This window comes from Mercenaria mercenaria, chromosome 13 (assembly GCF_021730395.1).
Source record: "Mercenaria mercenaria strain notata chromosome 13, MADL_Memer_1, whole genome shotgun sequence".
Taxonomy (NCBI): Eukaryota; Metazoa; Mollusca; class Bivalvia; order Venerida; family Veneridae; genus Mercenaria; species Mercenaria mercenaria.
Genome location: NC_069373.1, coordinates 15,253,803 through 15,279,628, shown reverse-complemented (window position 1 = coordinate 15,279,628; position 25,826 = coordinate 15,253,803). Strand labels below are relative to the sequence as shown.

General features: G+C 36.3%; 1 protein-coding gene across 4 annotated transcripts; it reads right to left on the bottom strand.

The window, feature by feature from the left end:
* Nucleotides 1–371: 371 nt before the first annotated feature.
* LOC123529682 (DNA-binding protein P3A2-like) lies at nt 372–25,826 on the bottom strand. Of its 4 annotated transcripts, none has more exons than XM_045310122.2 (9): nt 25,734–25,826; nt 21,293–21,537; nt 20,539–20,653; nt 16,370–16,502; nt 13,201–13,347; nt 11,672–11,830; nt 6,658–6,909; nt 2,423–2,630; nt 372–1,223 (listed from the first exon to the last, which is right to left on the bottom strand). In XM_045310122.2, the coding sequence occupies exons 2-9, from the start codon at nt 21,492–21,494 to the stop codon at nt 886–888; spliced, it is 1,554 nt and encodes a 517-aa protein (XP_045166057.2). In that variant the 5' UTR covers nt 21,495–21,537; nt 25,734–25,826; the 3' UTR covers nt 372–885. The 4 variants fall into 4 exon arrangements, with proteins under 4 accessions (XP_045166057.2, XP_045166058.2, XP_045166061.2 ...); XM_045310123.2 differs by lacking the exon at nt 25,734–25,826 and adding an exon at nt 25,443–25,572; XM_045310126.2 differs by lacking the exon at nt 25,734–25,826 and adding an exon at nt 25,483–25,500.

The following is a 25,826-nucleotide window of genomic DNA, read 5'->3' as shown; positions in this document are numbered from 1 at the left end:
CAAACAAGAAATATGAAGTAAAATCTCTGACCTCTAAGTGTCACCTTGACCTCCTAAGCTAACAGTCTAGGTCTTACACACTCCACATCAAGACAAGTAAAGGTAGGATAGGGATTTTTCTAGAGCCGAATAGCAGGGCGGTGCGCCCTTTTTCCCTTTTAGCACTGACCCTTGCTTGCTGGCAATTTGTAAAACAAAATAATTTGTTTGTCCTCCAAACCTCTCACAAATACTTTTGACTATTGGTCAGCAAGGCATTCAATACAGTATACTAGTTGTCTTTGGTCACAGAAATTTTTCATCTTCTGCAACAGTTCATTGGATTTTCTACACTTTCTATTATTGCTTGACAAGCAAAACAAGAAGAAGTATACAGAATACAATTGTTTACTAACCAATATTTACATGTTTATGTTGAAGCCCAACAATGATAAAAATCAATCAAGGGAATAAATATATAGTGAATCTCATTACCTTTGTCATACCCTCATTTTCCTAATTTAGAACGATTTACAAAAACAACCCACTTTTATATATTAACAGAATTAGGCCAATGCTACCACTATACAAATTTAAATGGAATGCCATCAACTTCAACACAACAGTTGCCTTACTTCATTTCTTCTAGGATTTGTATAACAAAGTATGCAAGAATATAAATATCTGGCTCTTGAACAACAGTTTTTTTGGTAATTCGGCAGATCCTTGTCACAGCCTTTAGCTGGATATTCCTATCCAAATCTACAATCAGTGAACCATTCCTGGTATAGATGTAAAAACTGCCCATCAAAGGCTTATCTATATCCCCTCAGCCCTTTCAGGCTTGAACACTTTGGCTGTTATAAATCTATACAAAAATGTGACAAGTAAAACCTAGATTAAAAACTAAGATGGATCAGTTTTTTGGACGACAGTTCCTGCTGTGATCAAGCCGGCTACACTGTCACCACCAGCGGCTTGTATCTGTTGCTGTGCTAGCTGAACACCTAAAGGATCTGTTTCTTGTACAATACCCTGGTGACCTTCTAGGTGCTGCTGTAGGGACGTCTGCTGCTGGAGCTGTTCCAGTTGCTGCTGTGTGATGATCTGTGGTTGCTGGACCTGCTGGGTCGTGGCAGCCTGCGTGAAAATCACCTGACCTGTAGAACCAAGATCTAATGTGCCTTGTTGCTGGGACGCCATCAGACTTTGATAAATTGATACAGGTATTGTCATCATTCCAGCTGAAGAGTAAAATATAGTGTGTGATTCATTTTCAGAGTTAACCCTTACCAGGCTAAATTTCTATAATGAACTTGTCCATCTTCCAATTTGGACAGTACCATTAACTGTAAAAAGGGGTGCTTACCAAAAAGATATCGACTGAATAGCAAAAACAGTGCTGATCATGATCTACACTGGTCACAAAGGCAGACCCAACTGTGTCCAGCATGGTAAGGGTTTTTCATAGAAATAAAATCTTGGGGATGTTTATCAGTTATCTTCCTTTTTTAGTTTTGAACAAGAGCTATCAGTAATCTGATGTATGCTCCCCTAACATATCTATGACTCAGTTAAGAGTGCAAATATGTGTTTTTATAAACAGTTTTTTTATCAATAAGAGGCTTGGATGTGTTTATTAAGGGTTGCATTTATACATGGGTATACCAATGTATATCCTGACAATATACCAAGGTAGTTGGTGGAGTATTTATTTGTTGGTGAATTCAAACTGGGGTGAAAAGTTGTACATATATATCCTGCTCAAGTTAATCTAACATTTTTTTTATCTTGCTATTTTACGGAGGTCTGTCAGATAACAATCAGGCTTTCAAGTGACCTTTGATGAAAAAGTAGGAGAAAAGTAGGAATCTGATGATAAAAAGTAGGAACTTATGTGAACAAACTTACCCCCATTTAATCACAGTTACACAGCAGGACACTTCAAATGAACTTCAATCACAATATACAGGCCCGGATCCAGAAATGTTTGATTGGGGGGCACCAGTTCAGAACAAAAGTGTCACTGGTGAGGTGTATAGCGCAGAAAGGGGGTAGGTACGGGAGGGGGCCTCTGTCTATATTGAGGGGTCTCCTCCCTAAAAGTTTTTTATATAAAGACCTGCATAAAATAGTGACCTCTGGTGCATTTTTTGGTCTAAATTTTGAGGTACTGGAGGGGTACTCTCCTCATTTTAGGGACAGTTTCAATCAGTTACTGAGATAATGACTGCATGCTATACTTTAACCAAACTGTGATGCCAATCAAATGGAAAAGCTCTCGCAATTCATCCAATAGTTAAACTAAAAAATATCAATACAGGACAAGTGACCTTAAATCAATGCCTTTCAAAACCATTTAGTCATGCAGCTAAAATTTATTTAAAGTTTTCTATCAAGTAAGTTCAATCTTGCTCAACTGTGAATATGAGACTGTGCTTACTGGCTGGATCAGTTGTTAGAGGTGCAGTTTCTCCATTTGCCAAGACAAGACGTCCTCCACTGATTGTTAAAGGTGTGCCACCTGGCATCTCAACCCCGACCTGATTGGCTTGAACTTCAGTTGCTTGTTGAGTGGCCAATGTGGTTTCTATAGCCTGTAAGCCACCAGCTGCGTCTTGACTAACATGATTGATATTTTCTTGAGGGATCTGTTTAACAGATAAGAATATTTACAAATAAATAATTTTCTCCAGCTGTCAGACTAATTTGACAAATTAGATTTTTTTTACACATTTTCTTATGAATGTCAATCTTTCTAGAATACATTCATTTATACAAAATTTAACAATTTTTACAAGCATTCAAATGTAAAACTTTTTACACTTTATATATCAGATAAAAAGGTAAATATATGAGCTGATGTTAGTCTAGTAGATGAAACTGTAAAGGTTGAAGTGTCAAATTCAAATGTGTGACTCTTAGAAACAAGAGGACCATGATGGTCCTGAATCGCTCACCTATCCCCACATGACCTAGTGTTGAACTGAGTACGACGTCATTATTTCTATTATTTGACATAGTGACCTAGTTTTTGAGCACATGTGACCTAGATATCATCAGATAAAAATTCTGACCAATTTTCATTAAGATCCATTGAAAAATATGACCTCTAGAGAGGTCACAAGGTTTTTCTATTATTTGACCTAATGACCTAGTTTTTGAAGGCACGTGACCCACTTCTGAATCTGACCTAGATATCATCAAGGTGAACATTCTCACCAATTTTCATGAAGATCTCATGAAAAATATGGCCTCTAGAGAGGTCACAAGGTTTTTCTATTTTTCGACCTACTGACCTAGTTTTTGACCGCACGTGACCCAATTTCGAACTTGGCCTAGATATCATCAAGAGGAACATTCTGATCAATTTTCATGAAGATCCATTGAGAAACATGGCCTCTAGAGACGTCACAAGGTTTTTCTATTTTTAGACCTACTGACCTAGTTTTTGACCGCACGTAACCCAGTTTCGAACCTGACCTAGATATCATCTAGGTGAACATTCTCACCATTTTTCATGAAGATCCATTGAGAAATATGGCCTCTAGAGAGGTCACAAGGTTTTTCTATTTTTAGACCTACTGACCTAGTTTTTGACCTCACGTGACCCAGTTTCGAACCTGACCTAGATATCATCAAGGTGAACATTCTGACCAATTTTCATGAAGATCCATTGAGAAATATGGCCTCTAAAGAGATCACAAGGTTTTTCTATTTTTAGACCTACTGACCTAGTTTTTGATCCCACATGACCCAGTTTCGAACTTGACCTAGATATCATCAAGGTGAACATTCTGACCAATTTTCATGAAGACCCATTGAGAAATATGGCCTCTAGATAGGTCACAAGGTTTTTCTATTTTTAGACCTACTGACCTAGTTTTTGACCCCACGTGACCCAGTTTCGAACTTAACCTAGATATCATCAAGGTGAACATTCTGACCAATTTTCATGAAGATCTCATGAAAAATATGGCCTCTAGAGAGGTCACAAGGTTTTTCTATTTTTTGACCTACTGACCTAGTTTTTGACCGCACGTGACCCAGTTTCGAACTTGACCTAGATATCATCAAGATGAACATTCTGACCAACTTTCATAAAGATCCCATGAAAAATGTGACCTCTAGAGTGGTCACAAGCAAAAGTTTACGCACGCACGAACGCACGCACGCACGGACGACGGACGCCACGCAATCACAAAAGCTCACCTTGTCACTTTTTGACAGGTGAGCTAAAAACTAGAGTTGTCACAGGAGTGACGAATTATGCCCCCACAATATAGCCTTGTCACAGAACTAAGCCAATGTTAAAGTCGAACTTGCTTGACCTTTGACCTACTGACCTCAAAATCAATACAGGTCATCTGCTGGTCATGATCAACCTCCCTATGAAGTTTCATGATCCTATGCCCAAGTTTTCTCAAGTTATTGTCCGGAAAAGGTTTAAATGTTCTGGGTGACTCTGACCTTTGACCTTTGGAACTCAAAATTAATAGGGGTCATCTGCTGGTCATGACCAACCTCACTATGAAGTTTCGTGATCCTAGTCCAAAGTGTTCTGAAGTTATTGTCAGAAAACCATTTTAAATGTTCCACGTCACTGTGACCTTGACCTGTGACCTACTGACCTCAAGATAATAAGGGGTCATCTGCTGGTCATAACCAAACTCCCTATCAATTTTCATGATCCTAGGCCCATGCGTTCTCAAGTTATCATCTGGAAACTGTTTAACTGTTTCGTGTCATTGTGGCCTTGACCTTTGACCTACTAACTTAAAAGTCGAACTTGACTTGAATTTTATCATGTTACACCTGTGTACAAAAAATTATGATCCTAGACCCAAGCTTTCTCAAGTTATCAACCAGAAACCGTATAACTGTTCCGAGTCACTGTGACCTTGATCTTTGACCTCAAAGTCGAACTTGACTTGTATTTCATGATGTTACAACTGTGTACAAAAATTTATGATCCTAGGCCCAAGCGTTCTCAAGTTACCATCCAGAAACCGTTTTTCTGTTCAGGGTCACTGTGACCTTGACCTTTGACCCCAAAGTCGAACCTGACCTGTATTTTATCATGTTACACCTGTGTACAAAAAATTATGATCCTAGACCCAAGCGTTCTCAAGTTATCATCCGGAAACCGTTTAACTGTTCAGAGTCACTTTGACCTTGACCTTTGACCTACTGACCCCAAAGTCGACCTTGACCTGTATTTTCTGATGTTACACCTGTGTATCAACAAGAGCACCGCCTTGCGGGTGCTGACGCTCATCTGATTTTTTTTGTGTAATAGAAATATTGTCCTACCCATGATTTTCTAAGTCTAAAAAGGGCCATCATTCTTGCAAAAAGCAGGATAGAGTTATGTTTCTTGATGTACAGTGTCCACTTATGATGGTGAAAAACTGTTGCAAGTTTTAAAGCAATAGCTTTGATAGTTTATGAGAAAAGTTGACTTAAACATAATACTCAACCAAGAAAATGATTTTCTAAGTCCAAAAGGGGCAATAATTATTGCAAAAATCAGGATGGAGTTACGCTGCTTGCTGTACAGGGTCAGCTTATGATGGTGAACAAGTGTTGCAAGTTTCAAAGCAATAGCTTTGATAGTTTATGAAAAAAAGTTGACCTAAACATAAAACTTAACCAAGAAATCTGATATTTTCTAAGTCCAAAAGGGGCCATAAATCTTGCAAAAAGCAGGATGGAGTTATGTTTCTTGCTGTACAGGGTCAACTTATGATGGTGAACAAGTGTTGCAAGTTTTAAAGCAATACCTTTGATAGTTTAGGATAAAAGCTGACCTAAACATAAAACTTAACCAAGAAAACTGATTTTCTAAGTCCAAAAGGGGCAATAAATCTTGCAAAAAGCAAGATGGAGTTATGTTTCTTGCTGTACAGGGTCAGCTTATGATGGTGAACAAGTATTCCAAGTTTCAAAGCAATAGCTTTGACAGTTTGGGAGAAAAGTTGACCTAAACATAAAACTTAACCAAGAAATCTGATATTTTCTAAGTACAAAAGGGGCCATAAATCTTGCAAAAAGCAAGATGGAGTTATGTTTCTTGCTATACAGGGTCAGCTTATGATGGTGAACAAGTATTCCAAGTTTCAAAGCAATAGCTTTGATAGTTTAGGAGAAAAGCTGACCTAAACATAAAACTTAACCAGGCAACGCCGACGCAGACGCCGACGCAGACGCCGACGCCGACGCCGACAACCGCTCAAGTGATGACAATAACTCATCATTTTTTTTCAAAAAATCAGATGAGCTAAAAATCATTTCAATCGGTCAAGCCTTTCATGAGTTATCGTCCGGAAACCCTGATAACCAACGGACCGACAGACAAGCTCACTCCTATATAACTCCCTCCCCCAACTTCGTTTTGTTGGGGTATAACAATGTTTAATAGAAGACTTGCTTTGACAATAAAACCATTTCTTTAGGATCTATATACCTTTCTGTTCCATTTATGCCTTTTCTACATCTTTTACTACTTGCAAAGATCTATCAGTCACTAATATAAAGATTAGTAGAATTGACATGGAATGAGAAAATGATATCACCTTTGATATAGTAATCTTTTGACTGAAAAACAGTCCAAAATGGCTTTCTATGTGTTGCAGTTATTTCAAATTACTTTTATCTTAAACATGAATAGAAGCTTACAGCTGTCATAGAGTGTACAACAGTTGCTTGTGTTCCGTCAGGGAGGGTAACCACACTGTTAGGCCCTGTATCTATCTGTATGATGGAAACCGTTCCGTCAGGATTATTGATGGTCTGTACCATGGTTCCAAGGAAGGCTGGCTGTGTCTCGGCTCCACCCCCTCCTTCACCAAATATATTCAACAGATCTTCACGGCCATGATGTTTGTAACAGTTTTTCACAATCGCTCTCAAAGCTTCTGTCCAGGATACCTGAAAGCATTGAACAAATAATGCAATACTGATTATGATGCTATCGGCGTGTGTGTATTCAACACTCATTTTGACATCATGCAAATTGTCAACAGTCTGAGTAGCAATAATTAGCGAATGTGGATCTTAAACAAGAGGGTCATGATGATTACCCTGGATCGCTCACCTGAGTAATATGAGCTACATGTTTCAAATGTCAAACTGATGATTTTTAGAAATTTTTTGGAAGATTTTCCGATGTACAATCAAGTAACCCCTGGGGCAGGGCCAATTTTACCCCGGGGGTCATGATTTGAACAAAGTTTGTAGAAGTCTACTAGGCAATGTTACATATCAAATATCTAAGATCTAGACCTTCTGGTTTATTTTTAGCAAATTTATGAAGATTTCCCTATGTACAATCAAGTAATCCTGGGGCTGGGACAATTTGACCCTGGGGGCGGGTGAAGATTTGAACAAATTTTGTAGAGGTCCTCTAGGCAATGCTACATGTGAAATATCTAAGCTCTAGGCCTTCTGGTTTATTTTTAGAAAATTTTGAAGATTTTTCTATGTACAGTCAAGTAACCCCATGGGGCGGGGTCAATTTGACCCCAGGGGTCATGATTTGAATTTTTTTTGTAGAAGTCTACTAGGCAATGCTACATGTCAAATATCTAAGATCTAGGCCTTCTGGTTTATTTTTAGAAAATTTTGAAGATTTTCCTATGTAAAATCAAGTGACCCCTGGGGCGGGGTCAATTTTGACCCCAGGGATCATGATTTGAACAAATTTTGTAGAGGTCCACTAAGCAATGCTACATGTGAAATATCTAAGCTCTAGGCCTACTGGTTTTATTTTTAGATTTTTTTTGAAGATTTTCCTATGTAAAATCAAGTGATCCCTTTGTCGGGGTCAATTTTGACCCCGGGGGTTATGATTTGAACAAATTTTGTAGAGGTCCACTAGGCAATGCTACATGTCAAATATTTAAGCTCTAGGCCTTCTGGTTTATTTTTAGAAAATTTTGAAGATTTTTCTATGTACAATCAAGTAACCCCATTGGTGGGGGGGGGGGGGGAGGTCATGATTTGAACAAATTTTGTAGAAGTCTACTAGGCAATGCTACATGTCAAATATCTAAGATCTATGCCTTCTGGTTTATATTTAGAATTTTTTTTAAAGATTTTCCTATGTAAAATCAAGTGACCCCTGGGGCGGGGTCAATTTTGACCCTGGGGTCATGATTTGAATAATTTCGTAGAGGTCCACTAGGCAATGCTACATGTCAAATATCTAAGCTCTAGAGCTTCTGGTTCTTGAGAAGAAGATTTTTTAAGATTTTCCTATGTAAAATCAAGTGACCCCTGGGGCAGGGTCAATTTTGACCCCGGGGTCATGATTTGAACAAAATTGGTAGAGGTCTACGAGGCAATGCTTCACACTAAATATCTAAGCTCTAGAGCTTCTGGTTTTTGAGAAGAAGGTTTTTAAAGTTTTTCCTTTTGGTTGCCATGGCAAGAGTTCTGCATGGAATTCAATTCTTTGAACAATTTTGAAAGGGGTCCAAGAAGGTTTTTAAAGTTTTTCGTTTTGGTTGCCATGGCAAGAGTTCTGCATGGAATTCAATTCTTTGAACAATTTTGAAAGGGGGCCACCCAAGGATCATTCCTGTGAAGTTTGGTGTAATTCTGCCTAGTGGTTTTCAAGAAGATTTTTTTAGAAAATGTTGACGGACGGATGACAGACGACGCATGACTGACGACGGACATTGAGTGGTCACAAAAGCTCACCATGAGCCTTTGACTCAGGTGAGCTAAAAAAATGGACGACTTGAATTTCACTTTGAGGTTAGGTTTGAGCAAAGTTTGAAGCTCCAAAGCGATTATTTCACTCAAGTTGCCCACTCGCGAGACCCCTGACATGTGTAATCTATAGTGTCATTCTGAAACCCTGTCACTGAAAATTGACATGAAATGTTTTCTTCATAATTTCCCACTTATTTCTGTCTAGTCATCATCTCTGAAGCCAATAACAGTATTTTAACACATCCATGTGAAGTAGGCAAGATCCCCTATCTGTCTCACCTGCGGAATTTTTTGCTCTTACAAAAGGGTGCACTAACTGGGCTTTCACTTGCCGTTCACAGTTACAGGTTTTAAGCAACTTGAAAAGCCTCTGTATTGTAGTCAGCCATAATGTTTCATCATCAAATACCACTAACAAACAAGTGAATAGGAGTCACAATATTTGAGTCTGGCAAAAGACGATTCAGTTTAGTAAGATCAAAAATCCTGTAACTGCATCTACAGGCACGTAGGAAGCATTTTCAGATGGGGGGAGGGGGCACACATTTTGAAAATCAGCCCACCTAAAACAGACCCAGGGGCCTCCGTAGCCGAGTGGTTAAGGTCGCTGTCTTCAAGTCACTTGCCCCTCATCGATGTGGGTTCGAGCCTCACTCGGGGCGTTGAATTCTTCATGTGAGGAAGCCATCCAGCTGGCTTACGGAAGGTCGGTGGTTCTACCCAGGTGTGATGAAATAATGCACGGAGGGGCACCTGTAGTCTTCCTCCACCATCAAAGCTGGAAAGTCGCCATATGACCTAAAATGTGTCGGTGCGACGTTAAACCCAACCAAAAAAAAAGAAAAAAATAAATAAAACAGACCCAGACCAAAAAAACGTCGTTTTGTTTTAGTTGTACGTGCTTAGCCCATTGAAAAAGTCAAGTCGAATGCATACAAAACTGCAAGGCACAGTTAAAATTTACTCGCTGTCAAAAATTGCTAAGATAATTACCTTAATCGGTAAAATTATTGGGAAAGGGGGGCCCTGCCCCCTGTTCCTATGGCCCTGATCTATAAAGTCATATTACTGAATTAAGTGACGTGAATTTCTGAGGGATATAAAACATGATTTAAAACTAGTACTAAAGACCTTTCTTTAAAAGGACTTACACTGATAAGAGTAAATACATTTTTATCGTCTCCTGATTTGCCAATTTGCCAGTTACAATGTTTTGGATCTGCACTGTCCATGTATAATCCAATGCAAGCTGCGTCTGGTTTTCATACCAGAAGAAATTTTTTAACAACTGGGCCATATAGGCCATTCAGATCAGTATCTTCATTAGTTACGGACATATGAAACAAAGGGAGGTAATCTGACATAAAAAGAAATTTCAAATGAGTCCTATAAATACTTACCGAGATAATTCCATTTTTCTTAAAATCAGGGGAGGTAATCATGCATTGGTATATGCATGTAGAAGATACAGAGTACAATCCTTTTCAACAATAAACATGTGTTAGAAAAGTAAGTAAAAGTAGAAATTTCTTACCACGGAAGACATAAATAACGTTTCAAACCAATCTCATTAGAAGTTACAAGGTATATTCATTTACATAAAAAATAAAGGGAGGTAATTTGTCATAAATTCAGTCAATATGTATCTTCACTGTCGAAGTCCATCTGATGGCATAAATGAAATTTCAGATCAGTATCTTCATTAGTTACGGAGATTACCCATTTTAATTTGAAATAAAGGGAGGTAATTTCACATAAAATCAGTCCATAGTTATCTACTCTGATTGTCTCAGTCCAACTAATGATAATAATAAAATTTCAAATGAGTCCTATAAGTACTTACTGATATAAATCCATTTTGATTAAAATCAGGGGAGGTAGTCAGATATAAAATAACTCTAGAACCTATGATTGAATCTGACAGATTCATCATGGAATCCAAGATTTTATGGTTGAAGATATTTTGCAAGTTTGTATCAAATCAAATTATAAATGAAGTCTCTATATGGCTGCAAAAGCCAAAATAGCAAATTTTGGACCTTTAAGGGGCCATAACTCTGGAACCCATAATGGGAACTGGTCAGTTTTCGAAAGGAACCGAGATATTATGCCAATACAAGTTGTGTGCAGGTATTATTAAAGTTGATTGCAAAATGTGGTCTCTATCGTGTTCACAAGCCAAAAATGGCAAATTTTGGCCCTTTAAAGGGCCATAACTCTAGAACCCATGATGGGATCTGGCCAGTTTTTGAAAGGAACCGAGATATTATCCCAATACAATTTGTGTGCAAGTTTGATAAAAGTTGATTGCAAAATGTGGTCTCTATCGTGTTCACAAGCCAAAAATAGTAAATTTTGGCCCTTTAAGGGGACATACCTCTGGAACCCATGATGGGATCTGGCCAGTTTTTGAAAGGAACCGAGATATTACATAAATGCCAATACAAGTTGTGTGCAAGTTTGATTAAAATTGATTGCGAACTGTGGTCTCTTGTGTTCACAATAAATTGTGAACGGACGACGGATGGACGGAGGACGGGTGATTACAAAAGCTCACCTTGTCACAACATGACAGGTGAGCTAAAAACGAGTCTCAAGATTTTAAAATATATTGACCTAGTTTTTTCAGATCACAAAAGGACATCAAGACAAACTTTGCAACAATTTTCATGAGCACTGTATAGAATCACTGGAATCTTGAAAAGGTTTTTCTATGATCTGACTCAGTGCCCTCGTTTTTGACGAGCGCTTTTGAACGTTTATTTCATAGATAAAAAGAGAGCGCTATAAAAATCTGGTAAATAATAATAATGACACTGACCAGATTAAAAAACATTGACATGGATTTCTTTAAAATCACTATTCTGACTCGGTTTCATAAAGGTTTGGTAGAAAATAATAGATCTGGACTACTGAAACGGTTTTTGTAACATTTAACCTTAACCTTAACTGAAGGTGACTCATTTATACCTACCCTCTTTTTTTCTTCTTCTGTACGTACATCACTACGGACATTTGCCCACGGTACATCATTAGGCCACCAAGTGGGTCGACATTCATTCTTGCCCCAGCCTGGCTTACTACGACCAGTAGAATACTTCAACATCTCAGGTATGAATGTACGTAACTGTGCCTGAAAATAATGTCACAGAGTTATCATAACATGAAACAATTTGCATGTAACATAAATTAAACATAACTTTAATGAATTGTATAACAACTTGATTCTAAATAATCAGCAATGTTTTTCCTTCTTTATAAAGTACCCCTAAAAGGACCTTTTCCCAATTGAAAAATGCAATCTTTTTTCCCAATTATCATTCAAAAATTCCCCAGATGACCAAATTAAGTTTGCATTTTGATGACTGCAGAAGGAAAACTTAGTTAACATTGACATTCACCATGATTTAACCATTTAAACAGTTTGTTTGATGCTATTTACATGGAATTAAAGGAAGAAGCATTCTAAATGATGTTATTAAGTAACTATAAAAAATCCCAATCTGAGTAAAAACCCTGCAATTTTCCCCAGTTTATCCTTTTCCCAAAAGAGCAAAAAAAAAAATCACTGATAATGTATTTGGAAATGGCCAAAATTTAAGATAATTGTTTTTACACGAGCTGCCTATAAGAGAGCCAGTGCTTGACTATTTGAATCGTTGTCCCAGAAGCAGCAATATTATCCTAAATGTTAAAGTATCTATAATGTTTCAATACAGTATTTGCATTAGTTGTGGAGATAGTAACTTGCATGCAAAACTTTAAAAAGAAGTTTTAATTCCAAAGGGGACATGATTTGGCAAAAATGCATGTCAGAGTTATTGGACTTGATGCTATCAACTAGTTTTATAACCCTGATGACACATGTGAAGTTTCAATTCAATACCTGCATTAGTTTTTGAGATAAGAACATGCACACAAAACTATAACTAGAATTTTCTAAGCCCAAAAGGGGGCATAATTTTACCAAAATACATGTCAGAGTTATGGGACTTGACCAAGTGAGGCTGGCAATTGACCTAGAAAAAGAAAAAATAAGTTTCAAAGTTATATGCCTTTAAATGATATCTATATGTACTTGCAGGCAAAACTTTCTAGGATTTTTTAAGTCCAAAAGGGGGCATAGTTTGGACAAAAACAAGGTCAGTTATGGGACTTGATGCAATCAACTAGTTTCATACCCCCCAGGACACACATGAAGTTTCAATTCAATATCTGCATTAGTTTTGGAGATAGTAACTTGCATGTTAAACTTTAACCAGGATTTCTAAGTCAAAAAGGGGGCATAATTTTGCCAGAACACATGTCAAAGTTATGGGACTTGACCCAGTGAGGTTGGTAATTGACCTAGAAAAAGAAAAAAATAAGTTTCAAAGCTATATGCTTTAAATGATAGCCATATGTACTTGCATGCAAAACTTTAATGAAGGTGTGATGCCGACACCAGGGTGAGTAGAATAGCTGGACTATTCTTTGAATAGTCGAGCTAATAAAAATGGTTACCTGTGTCATTTTATCTACTGGAGTTGGGATACCATCCAAAGTAAGTGCAGGAAGGTCATATGTTAATGATACCTCACTGTTGGGTGGGGCTTGTTCTGCCAGAGCTTCGTCTAGATCCTGCATTATTGCTGTCTTGCAATTCTTCATCTGAAGTCGCAAATTGAGTAAATCAATAAAAGCTTTGTTAGTATGGAATTATATTCTACAACCAAATACTAGCGAAATGTATACCAGTCCATGGTTATAATCTGTGGCTTTCAATTATACTGCTTTCATTTTCATAATTGATGACAGTAGTTAAATGACTTTTCTGTATCCTATTGTTAAAGTACAGAGTACAAAAAGGGATCTCAGCTTAAAGAGAGGTTTGCTAAAAGAGCATTGGCTTTAAGTCAGTACTATATGAATGAGATGAGATAAAGTGAATGTTTTACAGTTTAACAAGTATTACCAAAACACATTTAATCAACAAGAATCCAGTAAAGATGGGTCATCATGGTTTATTTTGAAATAAGACTAGCAGTTCCTGAATGACAATTCAAACAAATCTGAACAATTTGGGTTGATGTCATCTAAGGAACAATAAAGAAAATCATTTGAAAATTGGAAGTGATAAAATTTCAACTATTATAATTAAATAAAGAAAACCGGCACCGCTCCTGGCTGGCCTAGTCTTTAACAAAACAGAATTATCTGGAGGACTCCAGTAGTGTTTCATCCAAGGAATATTAATTTATGTAAAATTATTTCGCAATTAGTTTTCAATACAGCCATTTGTGAAAACTAGTCCTGCCCCACCTAGCAACAACTTTTTTAAAAATCAGCATGGCTACTTAAGGAACTTTATAAATAGTCACAAGTCATGTGATTCAGTGAAATATTCTGAAATCAAGCCAATGGTTTCATATAAAAAGATTTTAAATGTTTTCCATACAGCCGTTTATAGAAAATTCTAACATGATCCGCAGCAGTTGCTATATAAACATATAGCGAAATCGCCTATACATGAATCTACGATAAAATATATCTGTTCCATTCCACCCTACGATTGTAACATGACTGTGAGATTCTACTTTGCTTCCACTATATGCTGACTAAATACTCGACCTTTTCAGTGCTAGGTAGTAGTTATAACAAGAGCTGTCGGAGGACAGCAACGCTCGACTATTCAACAGCCTTGTCAATTGAATGAATATAAAAGTCAATAAAAGGGGCATTATTTTGTAAAAATGGGAAAAAGGGTTATGGAACCTTCACAGAGCTTATCAGCTCATAAAGTGAACAAGTGCGTGAAGTTTCAATCCTTTCCCATAAGTGGATACTGAAATACCAGCTTACATACAAATACTTAACCAAAAACTGCTAAGTCGAAAAGGGGGCATAATTTTGAAAAAAATGCAAAGTAGAGTTAAGGGACCTATACAGTGCATGTCAGATCTTGACAGTGAACAAGTGTGTGAAGTTTCAATCCATTCCCATTAGTGGGTACTGAGATACCAGCTTACATACAAAACCTTAACCAAGAATTTCTAAGTCGAAAAAGGGGCATAATTTTGACAAAAATGCAAAGTAGAGTTATGGGACCTACTCAGGACACGTCAGATCATGACAGTGAACAGGTGTGTGAAGTTTCAATCCATTCCCATTAGTGGGTACTGAGATACCAGCTTACATACAAAGCCTTAACCAAGAATTTCTATGTCGAAAAGGGGACATAATTTTGTAAAAAAGCAAAATGGAGTTATGGAACCTGTCCAATGTAGGTCAGTTTATCACAGTGAATAAGTATGTGAAGTTTCAATCCATTCCCACAAGTGGTTACTGAGATATCAGCTTACATACAAAACCTTAACCAAGAATTTCTAAGTCAAAAAGGGGACATAATTTTGTAAAAATGCAAAATAGAGTTATGGAACCTGTGCAATGTAGGTCAGTTTATCACAGTGAATAAGTGTGTGAAGTTTCAATCCATTCCCACAAGTGGTTAATGAGATACCAGCTTACATACAAAACCTTAACCAAGAATTTCTAAGTTGAAAAAGGGGCATAATTTTGTAAAAAAGCAAAATAGAGTTATGGAACCTGTGCAATGTAGGTCAGTTTATCACAGTGAATAAGTGTGTGAAGTTTCAATCCATTCCCACAAGTGGTTACTGAGATACCAGCTTACATACAAAACCTTAACCAAATCGGGACGCCGACGCATGGGTGAGTCCAATAGCTCTACTATTCTTTGAATAGTCGAGCTAAAAAGTACATCAAATTTTCTGAAACAAACAATTCCTAAATGATGTATTTTTTTTTTTATTTTTACCGATGAAAATGTTTCAGCCCGGTAAGTTTCAACTTCAGTAAGACAGTATCGGTGCATCTAGATCTATATCTGGTCGTGTGTGTAGTTTACAATTTCTACGTTGTATGCACCACAAATGTCAACTATATTCTACTTTGACAGTAAATAAATTATAATTCATGTTCCAATCTTCCAGACTCAATGTTTACGTGTTTATATGCCGCACTGTTCTGGCGTATATGTTTCAGTGCCATCATGTAGGTGACGTGTACTATTTTTAGAAACTGCATATACAAACATTGAATGAAGTATTTACTTCTAATTTCTATAACCATCCTTTAATATTATTGAAAATAACATTTTCACAGTAGTAACTATTTAATATTCTAATTCAAATTTACTGAATATCGGAAAATTCCGTTTTATGCAATGCTTTCCATTCGTGGGGAGGTTTTTATAATAGCATATGACCAGCCGAATGACGTATCGAGCTGAAATGTAGTGCTGTAAATCCTGTGAAGATTGATTGAAACTGGCTTGGTAATTTAGGAGATCATGTTATTTTTAACTGTGGATAACACTGTGAATGAAAGACAGATGACAGACACTCATATCCTAAAAGATCATCAGTCTCAGGTGTGCTAAAATATCATTTCAAATATCATTTCTAGATTTCAACCAATTTACAACTGGAATGAAGCAAAACTTTGTTATAATGGACTCTTAACAACTTTGAAGTTCAAGAACTATCTTTCAAATTTGCAATCCTGCAAAAGGAAAAATGGAAACACAACAAAAATTAGCCAAAAATGAGGACTCTGACACAAGACATAGTAGGTACCTTCTGTGTATAGACAAGCTTCAACTGCTACTTACTACATTTTCTAATGGCTGGGAGCCAAACACTTTGTAAGAATTGAGGCTTGTGGATTTGGAAGGTGTACAACATAACACTACTGCCTGCTGACCAACTCTTGTTGTATATTCTTCTATGCATGCCTTCAATTTCCTGTAATGGGAGAATGGAACACTGCAACTAAGCAACCCCAAGTTATACATGTTAATATGTTCCTCATACTGACTTTATTACACACCATTATATGTTATAAGAAACTAGTACATGTCTAATTACAACAAATTATCAGGTTTCAAACCACAAGGAAATATGGGGAAGTAATATATCATGAATGAATTTTAAACAACATGCAAAAATTGTTATACAAGAGGGCCATGATGGCCCTATATCGCTCGCCTGTTATCATTGCACTTGAGGACAAGAAGGTCCTCAGAAAAAATATCTAAGTCCAAAGGACAGGAACAACAAAGGGAAGGAATTTAACCAAAAAGGAAAAAAAATCTTACAAGGTATAGATATATTAAAATACACCTAAAAATTGGAGGTACCATCTATGTTGTACCACAGAAAACTGGTCTCGTGTTTTCCCTACTGCCAATAACAAAAAAGTTACTAAAAATAAGCTATTTATGGTAACGTAAGAAGGGAAGTAATTAAAAAAAAAATAAATATTGTAAGTGGACAAAAGAAGGATCTGCCAAATAAATCTGATGACATAAATGAAATTTCAGATCAGTATCTTCATTAGTTATGGAGATATAGCAATTTTAATTTGAATTAAAGGGAGGTAATTTGACAAAATCACTCCATAGTTATCTACCCTGATTGTTTCAGTCCAACTTATAACAATAATGAAATTTCAAATAAGTCCTGTAAGTACTTACTGATATAAATCCATTTTGATTCCAATCAGGGGAGGTAATCAGATATAAAATAACTCTGGAACGTATGATTGGATCTGATTTGTCATGGAATCCAAGATTTATTGTTGTTGAAGATATTTTGGAAGTTTGTATCAAATAAAACCATAAATGAAGTCTCTATATGGCTGCAAAAGCCAAAATAGCCAATTTTGGACATTTAAGGGGCCATAACTCTGGAACCCATGACAGAATATGGCCAGTTCAAGAAAGGAACCAAGATCTTGTGATGATACAAGTTGTGTGCAAGTTTGGTTAAAATCAAATCATAAATGAAGCTGCTATTGTGCAGACAAGGTCAAAATAGCTAATTTTGGCCCTTTCAGGGGCCATAACTCTGGAACCCATAATGGGATCTGGCCAGTTCAAGAAAGGAACCATGATCTTATGGTGATACAAGTTGTGTGCAAGTTTGGTTAAAATCAAATCATAAATGAAACCACTATCGTGCAGACAAGGTCAAAATAGCTAATTTTGGCCCTTTCAGGGGCCATAACTCTGGAACCCATAATGGGATCTGGCCAGTTCAAGAAAGGAACCATGATCTTATGGTGATACAAGTTGTGTGCAAGTTTGGTTAAAATAAAATCATAAATGAAACCACTATCGTGCAGACAAGAAATTGTTGACGGACGGACGCACGCACTGACGACGGACGAAGGGTGATCACAAAAGCTCACCTTGTCACTATGTGACAGGTGAGCTAATAAAAGGTCAGGTGATGCCTTGCACATGTGACAACATTAAATTAATTAATTAAGTAACTAAGCTTAAAAAGTAACAAGAGCCACCAGAGGACAGCAACGCTGGACTATTCAACAGCCTTGTCAATTGAAAGAATACAAGTCGAAAAGGGGCATAATTTTGTAAAATGGGAAACAGGGTTATGGAACCTGCACAGTGTATCAGCTCATGACAGTGGACAAGTGTGTGAAATTTCAATCCATTCCCATTAGTGGGTACTGAGATACCAACTTACATACATGTATAAGAATTTAACCAAATATTGCTAAGTTGAAAAAGGGTCATAATTTTGTAAAAATGCAAAGTAGAATTACTGAACCTATGCAATGCATGTCATATCATGACAGTGAACAAGTGTGTGAAGTTTCAATCCATTCCCATTAGTGGATACTGAGATACCAGCTTACATACAAAAACTTAACCCAAAACTGCTAAGTGAAAAAAGGGGCATAATTTTGAAAAAATGCAAAGTAGAGTTATGGAACCTGCTTAGTACATGTCAGATGATGACAGTGAACAAGTGTGTGAAGTTTCAATCCATTCCCATCAGTAGGTACGGAGATACCAGCTTGCATACAAAACCTTAATCAAAACTTTCTAAGTCAAAAAGGGGCATAATTTTGTAAAAAAGCAAAAAATTTTATGAGTTATGAAACCTGTGCAATGTAAGTCAGTTTATCACAGTGAATAAGTGTGTGAAGTTTCAATCCATTCCCACAAATGGTTACTGAGATACCAGCTTACATACAAAAACTTAACCAAATCGGGAAGCCGACGCTGAAGCCGACGCACGGGCAAGTCCAATACATGTAGATCTACTATTCTTTGAATAGTCAAGCTAAAAAGCAATTTCTTACTTTCAAAAGGTTTTATATTTACGCTTTTAAATGCATGTATATGTTTTAAATGCAAGTGACTTTTGCCTGCAAATCCTCGTATGAAAATGACATTCCCATTTCTTCAACTATCAGAGTCAATCTGCTGTAATATATATTCACTGATATTGACTGATGACATTTTACACAGTACATATTAACTGATCAATGACATTTTACACAGTACATATTAACTGATTGATGGCATTTTACACAGTACTTACTGAATGATCGATGACATTTTACACAGTACATACTGACTGATCAATGCCATTTTACACAATACATACGAGAGGCGTTCAATATGTAATGTTACTCCGTATGTAGTTTCGTAACCACTTGTTATTTTTAGATGCAGTTTTCGGCACATTATAGAGCAATGTATTGGCAACACAATGATATATAAATTATAAAAATTGGTAGATTCAAAGTTAAACTATAATCATTTGAGTGAGGTGTACTTGGATATACTAGACAATTTTATGTCCAAAATATTGAGATTGTAATACGAAATTCCTTGAATATACTATTCAACAACTAGAACTTTAGTTAAATTTTTAATTTAAACAGATAAAACAAATCATGATCTTCACAAAAAAATATGAAAACTAAAATAAAAAAGTTTGTAACAGTTTTTAATTGAGTGTGTACATTTTTACTCGAAAAATGATAAGGCGAGTACAATAAGCCTCTGCAATTTTGTCAGGTGCGATAATCACCGTTTAAAAATTCTTGTATTTGAAGTTGATACTAGTACCTTAATTCTCGATTGCAAAACTAGTTCTTGCAACTTTGATTAATCGCCCTCAACACCCATTCAAGATGGAATCAACCTCGAGGTTAGAATTTTTAGCTGTGTTGTAAAATTAGAAATGCAATAAATAGTTCAAAACAAACGCAAACGCATCACAAAATGCTGTACCTCGTAGAAAAATGATAGAATTTTGTGATTTTACAAGTAATTATATTTTTCTGAGATTCTGGATGCCCAGGACAAACCAAAATTATAATAATGTTCTAGTATGTATACCCGAGTACACTTCACTAAAATGATTATATTTTTACTTTGAACCTGCAGATTTTCATAATTTATATATTATTGTGTTCCCAATAAATTGCTCTACAATGTGCCGAAAACCGCATCTAAAAATAACCAGCGGTTACTGAACTACATACGGAGTAACATTACATACTGAACGCCCCTCGTATTAACTGATCAATGACATTTTACACAGTACATAGTGACTGATCAATGACATTTTACACGGTACATACTGACTGATCAATGACATTTTACACAGTACATACTGACTGATCAATGACATTTTACACATTACATATTGACTAATGACATTTTACACAGTACACAATCACATTGACCGATGACATTTTACAGTAAACATTGACTGATGACATTTTACAGTATACATTGACTTGTGACATTTTACAAAATGCATACTCTGTAGACTGGTTTGCAGATTTACCAGAAGAAAATGGATGAAAGGATGCATAGTCACAGCCCTTTTTCTTTGCACCCCTGTCTTTCTTTGTAAAAGAGTTGGTGCAATAATATAAGAGAAGACATTTACGATCTAAAAACATTGAAGTTAATGATAGCAATTACTTAAAATAAATCTTGTAATTTTGTACCTTAACAGTCTTGTCTGCTGTCTTTTTCTGACTGATGGGTTTGTTTCAAACATGTGATTGCGCTTTCTGTGGCGGCCAGAGTTAATTGCAGCTGCTGCGGCAATACCAACAGGACCTGTAGATAACATAACATGATATGATAAATTCTAAATACTGCATAATTATTCATAATGGTTAAACCTTTTTAATACATCTTTCAAATCATTTTAACTTACTAATTATTAGTACCATTTAAATACCACAGGCCTTTTTTTCATCAATTTGGGAATGCCACCGATACCGGTGGAATTGGGAAAATGCTCTCGGAAATTGTCTTAATTGGGACAATTTGCAAATTACCAAAATCTACATTTATTTAAATGTGTTTTTGTGTGAAATATTAATGAATTGCATTTTAGTAATTGTTCAACAGTATTATAATTTACCTAAATATATATACAAATTAGCAAAACTATCTTAAAACAGCAAAAACCCTAAAAGGTATAATCATTTGGGAATTTTAAATTCAACAATGGGAAAAAAACATACTTTTTTGCATTGGGATTACCTCCTTTTACCGGAGGTAGATTTATAGGGGAAAAAAGCCCTGTACCATGAACCACTATGAAGGCTTCTATTGAACAAACATACACAAAGTGAAGAGAAAGCATATTTTATCAGTCAAAGTTATTGAAAAAATAATTAGTTTTGATCAAAAGCATTTGATAATTATTTGCAAACATCCTGTTTTCAAGATTAGGAGTTGAGAACATACCTGCAGCCTCTAACTGCGAAGTAACATCATCAGATATGCGGGATATACCAGGTCCAATCAGTTCTGATGCATCAAATGTGCTGTCTGGTGAGCTTGGCTCACTTATCCCATCACTGATCATGCCCGAGTCGATTTGTGTTGTGTTTATAGTGATTGTATTAGCTACAGAATTGTGGACACTTGAGGGAAGGGAGGAATTCATCACCAATTTCCCAACCAGCTACATAAATGTACCACATCACTATCTGAAAGAAATATTCCTAAATGGTATCAGGTATGAGTAAAGAACTTCAAATTTTCCTTGTACTTTTACATGATTAAAATAAACATTTCATAATAGTTTATTTACTTTAAGTCAATCATAGTTAGATACAACTTATGTTACCACTCTCCACACATTTTTCCCAACTGTATCAATGCCATGAGGATACCAGGGAAGAGCAGCACAAGATCATACTGGTATCAATATTCAAATCTTTGCAGTTTTTTTGTTTATCTAGAGGGGAAAGGATCTGGGACTGTAATTTGGGAAAAGAGTTCTCTCAGCAAAGGGAAATGAAAACCCACAAGTAAAGTCAGTGGGAAAGAGGCCCATAAAACGGCCCCAACTGTTAGAAGGAAAAAAAGCCCTGGTTTGGTATAATAGTGTCACATAGTAATAAAGAGGCCATATGAATGTCATTTCAGCTTTTGTGCTATTAAAGCAAACAAGGAGGTCAGAGTGGAAAATGGAATTTAAACAAACTGAAAAGCACATTAAGATTTTCAAACAGGGTTTCTTTACCAAGGGCAGTGTAATGGAAGGGAGGGAGAGGGACTTAAGATGAGTAAAATACAATATGGAGATTCAGACTAAAATGGGGTTCTCGTTTTTTTTTTTCATTATTCCATTGTAACCATTATAACATATTGCGAGTTGTCAGAGAGCTGCAATGCTCAGCATCTATCAGAAGCCTTGTAATTAAAAAAAAAAAAAATTATGAAAACTTAGATAAATTCAAAAAGTATGAATCATAAAACTTTCAATTCTTAAAATGCTTTCAAAACACAACAGCAGCTATTAAAATAAAAACAAGAGCTGTCTGATGACAGCGCGCTCAACTTTTCTCAGTGCTTGACTCTGAATTAGAGCTTTGCCAATAAAAACTTTATAAAACTTTAACCAAAAAATTTCTACGTTAAAAAGGGGCATAACTCTGTCAAACTTCAAATCAGAGTTAAGGGGGTTGTTTCTCCTGGTGTAGATTTTGATAGTAAATATTAACTACCTTAAATTTCAAGTCAATAGCATTGATAGTAACAGAAATATTTGACTTTAACAAAATCTTTAACGAATTGCGACAACGACGGCGATGATACTTTTTCTTCAAGTCAAGCTAAAAATTGCTCAGTCAAAAAAGGTGCTTAACTTTGTGAAACAGTAAAACACAGTTTTATGACCCTGTGAATTTCAACTGTCAAAACATCACAGTGAATAAGACTGACATACCTGCTTACATGTAAAAACTTGAACCTTGCTTGAAAAAGGGGCATAACTTTGTAAAATATATGCAAAACAAAATTATAGGACCTGCACTGTAGCACATTGCATGTTCATCACAGTGAACAAGCCTGTAAAGTTTAAAATCCCACTCTGCGGCTATTCAAATTCTATTGTGTGTATGCCACCCATGATTACAATAGGTAACAGTTAACGGCCATAAGCCACACTTTAGCCTGCAAAACCACAGGTATTTTATACAGAATTTTTGACAGGTGTCACTGTTCATAGTTAGGATTTTCATGCTTTTTCAGTGACAATTTAAGGTTAAAAGGTAGGACTGGAGCAGGTCTTTAATACCATTCCCATTAGCGGTTGCTAAGATAAGCTTACACAGGGCACTCTTTTGGCTGTTTTTGGGGCCGAATATCTCCTGTTAAAACACCCCCTAAAAGTGACAAGAACAGCAGTTTTATGCTAGAATCAGGTGAAAATGTTCATTTTTTTACTATTTCAGGGGCCATAACTCTGAAAATAGGGGGCGGAGGCAGACAGAAAATAGGAGGTTCGCATGTTCATATCATGATAAAGATTCATGCAAGGTTTTATCAATTTATATCAGTCAGGGGTGTAACTGTTTTAAGTTATGTAACCTATTTCAGTTACTTTTTCAAGCATTTAATAAACCTGTATTAGTTATAAAATATAGTTAACTCAGGTAAGTTATTAAAAAAAAGTCTTTTTGCTGTTCTCACAAAGTGACCTTTAAAGTGAAATTAGTAGCAGACTGTGGTTAATCAAATTCTCTTTTAGTCTGATCATGACCTGATAAGCATAATGGGATGTTAGAGTTTTATAGCTTTAAAACTTTTGCGTAAGACTTTATCAGCCTTGGGTAAAATTTTTTATTGCATAGCTGGAAAGATAAAAGTTCAAGGATTCAGGAAATAATTGCATTAGTCTCATTCAAAATGAGGAATTGGCACAAGAGGGCTTTGTAATATTTTATGATAACTGAAACAAGTTATGAAAATATAAGCAATAACTCAAATGGGTTATAAAAAGCGATAACTTGGAACAGTTACACCCCTGACTGTATATGTAATACTTTTTGAGCAAGGTACGTCACAAGGCGAAAATGTGCATTTTTGACTATTTCAGGGGCCATAACACTGAAAATTGGGGGTGGAGGCAGACTAAAAATTGAAGGTGCGCAAGTTCATATCATGATAAAGACTCATGCAAGGTTTTAATCAAATACTTTTTGAGTTAGGCACGTCACAAGGTAAAATTTTTTTTTACTATTTCAGGGACCATAACTCTGAAAATAGGGGGCGGACCCAGATGAAAAATAGGAGGTGCGCAAGTTCATGTCATGATTAAGATTCACGCAAGGTTTCATTAATCTATATCAAATGTGCATTTTTGACTAGTGTAGTTTCAGGGCTATAGCTCTGGAAATAGGGTGCGGAGCCAAACGAAAAATAGGAGGTGCACAAGTTCATATCATGATAAAATATAGAATCTACTCATGCAAGGTTTCATCAATTTATAACGATTACTTTTTGAGCTAGGTGCGTCACGAACTTCAGACAGACGGACAGACGAGCAAATCTATGCCCCCACCACTCATGGGGGGTGGGGGGCACAATTACTATGGGGCTAAAGAAAGACTAAATGTGTGTACAATGTGTTGTGTGTAGTAACTACTAGTACTGGTACTGATGATAAACCCGAACAGAAAATGAGGTTTTTTTACATGTAACTTTTTTATTTCTGCAAATTGTAATCAATGGTTGGTATCTTTACATAATTCAAATTTATATTTAGTAACACATGAAGTGAGGCCCTGAAAGGGGTTTGTAAAATGGGGACTATACGAACGTTGACTGATGATAAATTCGACCACTTTGTCATTTACAAAATTTTCTTCGTATTATTATTTTGAAACTTTCTCAAAAAGCTGCAACAGTCATTCCTGATCAAGTAAAGAAAAGTGACCCAATGTCAGGCCTTCATGTTTCGGCAGTGAGCATGCGCAAAAGACATCCTCTTCCCCAGTTATTTTGGATAAATATTTTTAATACAAATAAATGTAAGTCATTTATTTATACAGAATATTCACTAATTTTGTTTTTGTTTACACCTGTTGGTGTTGTAAGTGGAAACATTAGATGGTGTGTTCAATTTTATAAATAACCGATTGCAATCGAATATTTCCAAGGTGGTCTACTTGATCATCTGTCCGGGTTTATCATCAGTACCAGTATAACATTCAGGGGCAGCAAATTCAATTGTCCTTATTGCTCAGGTTGTCCCAAAGCAAGTGAAATTTGGCCAGAATTAACTAGAATCTGTATCATAACTATCATATATGGACAAGTAAAAAATAGCAAATGACAAAAACGGACAAGCAAGTCAAAATCTGATTTCGCCACCCCTGGACTAACATATTACTGCTAATTATAACTGATCACTAAACTGGTCCTGCTGCAATCATGCGAACTCGAACACTGACTCGACCATCCCTGTCACCCATAAATTTGGTACTCGACTGAACTGGACAATACGGCGTAAACGAACATTCCGGCAAATATTGTTTCTAAAAATAGAAACACAGCCGGCCATTTTCTAATTATATTGATCCTGTTTCTGTCAGGCAAGTATTACTTTTTCTGTTCGAAATAAGTTTCTTTTTAAAATTTCACACCGTCCATGACTGTTTTCTTATCATTTTCTTTTTGACAACTGTAGTCGTCTGCATCTTGAGACTATAAATGCGCAGAGACGACACATTTTTGATGCGCCAGAGCTTGCGCGTCAAACAGAACACAGGACTGCGCGAACGACGGCACGATCCCGCGACAAATTTATTAATTCCGCACCGTAAGGTAGAGCTGATATTATAAGGAAACTGTAGAACATAATAACTGATTGATGAACACAATGTATATTACTTACAATATCAAATAATGACCGAAAGCTCTCAAGGAACGGAAACAATCCATTGTTTATTTTTTCGTTGAAGATGCGCAAAGAGTGAAGTGCGCAGGC

Excerpts from the sequence above, each read along its gene's own strand:
- LOC123529682 (XM_045310122.2), bottom strand. The coding sequence starts at position 21,494 with ATGAATTCCTCCCTTCCCTCAAGTGTCCACAATTCTGTAGCTAATACA. Across the intron at positions 6,910-11,671 it reads CAGAAGAAGAAAAAAAGAGG|GTATCCTGGACAGAAGCTTT; the intron begins GTAGGTATAAAT and ends CAATGCTTTCAG. Across the intron at positions 2,631-6,657 it reads TTGTACACTCTATGACAGCT|ATCCCTCAAGAAAATATCAA; the intron begins GTAAGCTTCTAT and ends TCTGTTAAACAG.